A 6964-nucleotide genomic window follows, 5' to 3' on the forward strand; every position below is an offset into this window, starting at 1 on the left:
GCTGCTATGAACATGGTGGAGCATGTGTCCTTGTTACATGTTGCATTATTTTTTGGGTATATGCCCAGCAGTGGTATAGCTGGGTCCTCCGGAAGTACGCTCCAAGAAATAGGTATAGGTAACAAGTTCCTGAGTAGGGCTCCGATCTCTAGGGCAATGTACTGGATGGTTTTGTGTACCAACTTGACACAAGCTGGAGTTATGACAGAGAAGGGAGCTTCAGTTGGGGAAGTGACTCCATGAGATTCAGCTGTGGGGCACTTTCTCAATTAGTAATCAAGGGGCTAGGGCCCCATGTGGGTGGTGCCATCTCTGGGCTGGAAGTCTTGGGTTCTATAAGAGAGCAGGCTGAGCAAGCCAGGGGAAGCAAGCCAGTAAGGAACATTACTCCATGGCCTCTGCATCAGCTCCTGCTTCCTGACCTGCTTGAGTTCCAGTCCTGACTTCCTTTGGTGATAAACAGCAATGTGGAAGTAAGCTCAATAAACCCTTTCTTCCTCAACTTGCTTCTTGGTCATGTTTGACCAAGAAATAGAAACCCTGACTAAGACATGCAACAACAGCAATGCTCCACAAATGAGACCTTAGGCAAGATAAAAAGATAGGGAATTATTGTGATGCAGGAGAAGATTCCAAGATGGAGTATAAACTCTTTTTCCAGCATCTGACCTGATTTTACTGCTTAGAAAGGCAGAGAGTTCAGACTCCTCTGGCACAGACTAATGGACACAGATACAATATGTATTTCCCCAAAGACACCTTTTCAAACATAATCAACAAATTGTGTTCACTTAGTACTAGATGTAAATTCCAAGATGAAAAAGTCTCTCAATCATGGGTGTTGAGGACAGTAATTAGTTTGTGCTTACATAGGGTGACATCGACATATAACCAGGGCTTTCTAGGCATATGTTTTTCCTCCCTGGAACTTAAGTGTGCCCCTCATAAATTCACTTCCCAATTTTTACTGAAAAAAATTCTTTAACTTTATAATGAATTATATTTTTTGTGCAGTATCACAAAGAAGAGGGGGTGGTTTCTTAGCACTATTAGAGACACAACTCCAGAGCTGCCTTAAGCCCATATGTTCTTATGGTGAAGTAAGCTAACTGCATCTCTCCCTTGAGAAGCCTACATGCTTAACAGGCATGACTTCCTCATTCCAGGAAGAGAATAATGCTAATCACAGTGATTGTCATGTACCCTCTTTTCATTGTTTTAATAAATTCACCCTTGCTTTAATTTTGGTTTGTTCTGGAATTAATTTCTTCCTTTTAATTTCTTGTCTAGAGGCACAAACCATGGCTTTGGTTAGGCTGAAGTCTTTGAAGCATACTGTTAGATTTGCAGCTGTGCTCCTATCACTAGGGATAAGCAATCATGAAGTTGAATAGCTCCTAACACAGCAAGGAAATTGTTAGTTGAACAAAGAATGAAGAGGCAGTCTATAGAATTAATGAAATTTTTGCCAACTCTATATTGGACAGAGGATTGCTATCTAAAATATAAAAGAAAAAACCCTCAAGAAATTCATTAAGAAAACAAACATCCACCAGGTGGTGGTGGCGGTGCACATCTTTAATTAATCCCAGCACTTGGGAAGCAGGTGGATTTCTGAGTTCGAGGCCAGCCTGGTCTACAGAGTGAGTTCCAGGATAGCCAGGGCTATACAGAGAAACCCTGTCTCGGGAACAAAAAAAAAAAAAAAAAGAAAAAGAAAACAAACATCCCAGTCCAGTTCTTTTTAGAAGATCTGAATAGAGAGCTTTCAATAGGAGAATACAAACTACTGATAAGTATTTTTTTCTTAGTGTGTTCAACATGCTAAGAAAACCAAGAAAATACAAAGAAAAATGACTTAATGATTTTATCCCCCAAATGGAAGCAAATAACAAGAAAATTTGACATGGATTTGAGCAAGGGGAAGTCCTTTCACTTTCGTTGAAGATGTAAACTGATACAGCTACAGTGGAAATAACTGTAGAGTTTTTTTTTATTAAAAAGTAAAAACAGAAATATCATTTGGCATAACCTTATAACTCCTAGAATATACCCCTCAAAACTATACCCAATGTAGAGATACTGGCTCATCCATGTTCACTGCTGCTCTGTTTACAATAACTAGGAAACAGAATCAGCCTAGCTGTTCTTAAATTGGTGAGTGAATGACAATGTGGTTTAGATACACTGTGCACTGTAGTCATTTGCAAGGACAAAGGAAATTTACAGAAAAACTGAAAAAAAATAATAATGATTGAAGTAACTCATTCTTAGAAAGTGAAGCAATACATGTTCTCTCTCTTATGTAGATCCTAGCTTTGAATTTTCAGATTTTTGTTTTTGATCTACAGTGTTTGTAGAGGCTGGTGAAAATAGAAAGGGGCTATTGGGTGAGTGGGTAAGGTTCTTAGAGGGGAGATGGTAATAGCAGAAAACCATGTGACATGGAAGTAGAGGAGGGAAATACTGAGGGTGGGAAAGTTTAAGCTTGGATTGGAGCAGAGGAATAGGGGCTTAACTAAAACTCAACATGTATTGAGAAATCCTTATGGAAACTCACTACTTTGTAAACAAATGAAAAATATATAATTTAAAGAAGGAGTTTAAACAAATGCATGGGTAGATACTTCCATAGGAGATAAGTTGTAAAAAAGAAAATCCCAGTGCCAGGTGTGGGATCTCTCTGTCTCTGAGCTATGGGTTGGGAAATCACAGGGACCCCCCAAACCACACAGGCCATTGCTACCTCTCTTGCTTACCCATAAAACTTGATGGGAAGACCTTATTGCTGAAGATACAACATGCTTTAGGTGTGGGACCTAAAGAAATCACAATAGAACATGTGATGAAACTTACTTCATGCTGGGTAATGTTCATAGCACCAGAAATTCTCTATAGGACTCTAGGGGATAAAATTCATCAATTGTATTATCCATTGGTCTAGTCTACAGACTAAAATACTGACATGTCAGGCAAATATGCTCAATGGTGCAATAGTTCAATACTGCAATAAAGACATGTAGGTAATCAACTGGTTTTGATTAGATCTAAAAACTGCTTCAGTAGAAGTAATCCATGCCTGGTACTATAAAGCTGGTCAAAACCTCATGTCTCAAAAGGTCATATAGGTCTTAAGGGCGAACGTAGTACTATTTTTAATTCTTTTTTCCTAGATGAATGTGTCAAACTGCCCTCAAAATATTTATGTATAAAGCCGAAGACTAGTGTTTCCCTCAGTATTGGCGGGAGAAACTTCTCTTCAGTGGTCAGTGGTGAATGTAGAGACTCATAACTTAAGTGTTAATATGTGATTATTGAATGCTCAGCCAAAAGGATATCTATATCATATCCCACCCCCAAATGTTTAAGGAACATTGTGGAAAAGGAGGTAAAAATAATGTAAGAGCTAGAGGATGGGAAAGTGCTATGAATGCCACCTCCTGAATATGACCTGTTCAGTGATCTCAAGAGCTCACAGCAGCTGTGCTTACCAATGTAAGACCTGCATAATATCAAGCTAATTGACTTTCTGTCATGGACTAGGGAAGGGATTATGATGTCTCATTCCTCCCTCAGGAACTATTGTCAATTAATGTACTACAAGTCACAAAGTCAGTTTTTGGGTTTCTTTTTCTTTTTCTTTTTTTAACAGTGATGTAGCTACTGTTAAGTTGTCTATGCTGTGGTAAATAACCCCAGACCAATGCTTATGCAAAAACCTAATTATATTACCTGGGTTATAAAAAGGAGACATGAAAATAGGAGGACTTTTTGTGAAGAAGTGTTTTAGAGCGAGTGAGAATGCAATAAAAGTAATGAGGAAATATGGTAAAACTAAAATACAATAAAAGAACAAGCACTTCTGGAAACAGTGGGATGCGTCAATAGGTACCTGCTGTCAACCTTGATTATCTGAGTTCAATCCCTGGGACCCACATGGAAAGGCAAGAAAACTGACTCTCGAAAATTGTCCTCTGTTCTTCACATGTATGACATGGCACACACACACACACACACACACCATGAACAGGCACATGCATGCTCACATGTTAAATAAATAAATGTAATAAAAAATAAAATGCTTGAGGAGTAGATATTGTCCTGGCACCACTGAAAGGAGGCACATTCACAGTGTTTCATAGCATACACCCTCTACCACAAAGACATCTGATAATCAAATCTACCTGATCAAAACAGTGTACTTGATATGAAAATATGGCTTAAGATAAACTCTTTAGTGACCTCCTCCCAACAAATAACTGTGCTAGAAAGCATCTACAAAGAAAGTCATAAGCACCCTTTGGCTGCTACTGGGGATTGAAGGAGGAAGACTCAAAGACATAGATACAAGGACACTCAAACTCATTCTTTTTTCCGAACCTGGAGAGACTTGACCTCTTACTCTAGCAAGAGCAGGGTGGAACCAACACAAGGATCTTTAGTTTTTTTGGGTCAGCTCATCTTAGAATCCTGACCTTGACCTTTCTCTGATCCCCACACACTATTATCATAGCTGTTCTGGCCACCATGCCACATTTACTCTCAGCCATCTCTAGTCCCTGTTCTCTCCTCTGTTTTGGCTTCGAAGGACTCATTATTACCTTGGATGAACACAAGAGCAAAAGACCCCAGCATCAGGAGGAGGACCAGGAGCTTGTTCATCTCAGTCTGGGCTAACAGAGGACACAGGAGAGCAGCTGATAGCAATTGCTCAGGATGGGTCAAGGTAGATGGGAGCAGATTGCAGACTCTTTTCTGAGCTGCTCCCAGGATGTGGGCAGGGGTTTCCTTACACACCTGCTTGTGGGTGTCTTTCCAGTATCCAGGCCCAGGAAAGTGTCCCACAGAACCAACTCCTACAGAGTTTCAAAGGGCAAAGGGTAGAGGATGTCCCGGGATCTATCTCATATTCTTTCATAGATGAAACTAGGGTTGTTTCTTTCCTAAGTGAGCCCCCTAAGATTGAGTGGAGAGCAGGATCACGGACTTTTTATTTCTATCTAGTCTTAGCAATGGTGAGGGTAACAGCAACAATAGAACCTTGCTCATTATGTTCTGTAAATCAGGATGTGCACTCACAGCCTTTATGCCTCCTTTGCAGTATGTCTTCAGCATAGTAGAAACACAGCAAATGCCATTCAAACCATGTATAAGTGGATTGCAAGACGAATTTCTTCTCATGTAAAGCATTAGCTGTCTAGCTTCCAAATACTTATATTAACTAAGTAGTATTTTCCCAAACACAGACTTAGCTTCTGAATCACACAGATAAACTACTCAGAACTTACACACATTTCCTGAAAGCCTGGCCATGTGTATGGCACACAGGAAACACAATCCAAAATAGTTTCCTAATGTTTAAAATTACATTTTTACTGGTGTTCTCTAAGTTATCTTTACCTATATCATCCTGCTTAAGAATAACCATCCCACGGACACTTTGCATGCCTGTGTATCCAGCCGTGGGAAGATGAAAGAGCACAGAGCAAGATCAGTAGTTGAGCAAACTGGGGCTGGAGACCACCCCTGATTTCAGGAGCAGTCTTCTGCTCCTTCTGTTACCTTCCCTGTACATGAGCACTCCATGGCAGAGGCCTTCAAAGCCTTACCCTGCATAGTTCAAGAACAGTTAACAGATCATGGAGCTAGTTCTTATTAATGAATAGGAAAAGTTAAAAGAAACAAATAAATGAAAAGTGGATGGCTGGCTGGATAATTGAATTGTGGTCTCTGTGTAGAAAGCAATGATTGGAGAATGACAGCTCAGATCCCAGATCCACCACACTCCGAGAGCTTGGTGCACTTCATGCTTTGCAAGCATGACTTTGATACATGAGAACTTCTTGCTTAGCTTTCCAACACTAAGATAGTGTCCCACACACAGCAATTTAAGTTGCATGGGTGCTAGGCCACAAGGTTTAATAATTCACTAGGCTTTAAACTGTTTCCTTGTGCTGTATCACTTTATTTGCCTGTATGTTCTCTGTATTCCTCTAACATTAATAGTGGAACTCTATTAGTTCTCCAACTTCCTAACCCTTGTTAGCCCGTTCTAACCATCCTAGGAAAGAGATGAAGAAAGAGTAAATGAAGAAAACAGATCTGATCAAATTAATATCTTTTCAAATGAAGATATTTGTCTTTCTGAGGCATCAATTTTCCGATCAACTCCCTGTTTTACATACTTAATGTGCTACTACCATTTAACATGACATGGGATGTCAGGCAGGATTTCCATACTGCCCTGATAACATGTACAGAGAATTTGAAACAAAGAAAAAATGATATAGATAAACATCTTGATGATATTTATGGATGTTAAATTTGAAAGTACTTTTTTAAGAGTGGTTGATTCCATCACATAGATTTTTAAAAATAATGTATCTATTTTTTTTTTCAGGAATTCTGGTTATAAAGAAACATCCACTTAGTTACAGGAAACTGCTATATTAAGAAAAGCCTGTACCAGGAATCTCATGATAGAAACATAAATTGCCACATTTGAAAATCATAATAGCTCCATTTATGTGTTAAGTTTACCAAATTTCTGGGTTGCTTCCCAGACTCTCCTAAAGGTAGCTAAGCTTGAATTATCTAAACTCTTGCCTTTAGTCTAAACTTAATCACTAATAAAGGCTCCCGTTCCTCGTACAAAGTATTCCAGGTTTTAGGGTATTGCACGGCCGGCCTACTCTTAGGTACTTAGACACAATTTCCCCTGCAATACAGGAAGTTTCCCCTCTGCTCATTCCAGACAGTGGGTGGTGGCCAGAACCACCATAAGCTTCCAGGCCCACACTAAGTATATTAGGTTTTGTGATGATGAGCCTTAGCTGAGATCAAACAAGTCTGAGTGTCCTAGCCACAGCATAAAACATTCTAGACACATTTAAGTTGGAAGCAACATTCTAGCTTTTTTTTTCCATTAGTGGTTTTTTTTTTTATTTTAGATATTTTCTTTATT

At 39.3% G+C, this 6964-nt stretch overlaps 1 protein-coding gene across 1 annotated transcript in view; it reads right to left on the reverse strand.

Annotated features, from left to right (window-relative positions):
- Positions 1 to 4746, reverse strand: part of LOC116073154 (urinary protein 2-like) — a 6311-nt gene extending 1565 nt beyond the window's left edge. The window contains exon 1 of the mRNA XM_031344848.1: positions 4602 to 4746. Within this exon, the coding sequence (XP_031200708.1) occupies positions 4602 to 4662 (61 nt within the window). The 5' untranslated portion in view covers positions 4663 to 4746. The remainder of the gene's footprint in view (positions 1 to 4601) is intronic.
- Positions 4747 to 6964: the final 2218 nt, after the last annotated feature.

This window comes from Mastomys coucha, unplaced genomic scaffold, assembly GCF_008632895.1.
Source record: "Mastomys coucha isolate ucsf_1 unplaced genomic scaffold, UCSF_Mcou_1 pScaffold23, whole genome shotgun sequence".
Taxonomy (NCBI): domain Eukaryota; kingdom Metazoa; phylum Chordata; class Mammalia; order Rodentia; family Muridae; genus Mastomys; species Mastomys coucha.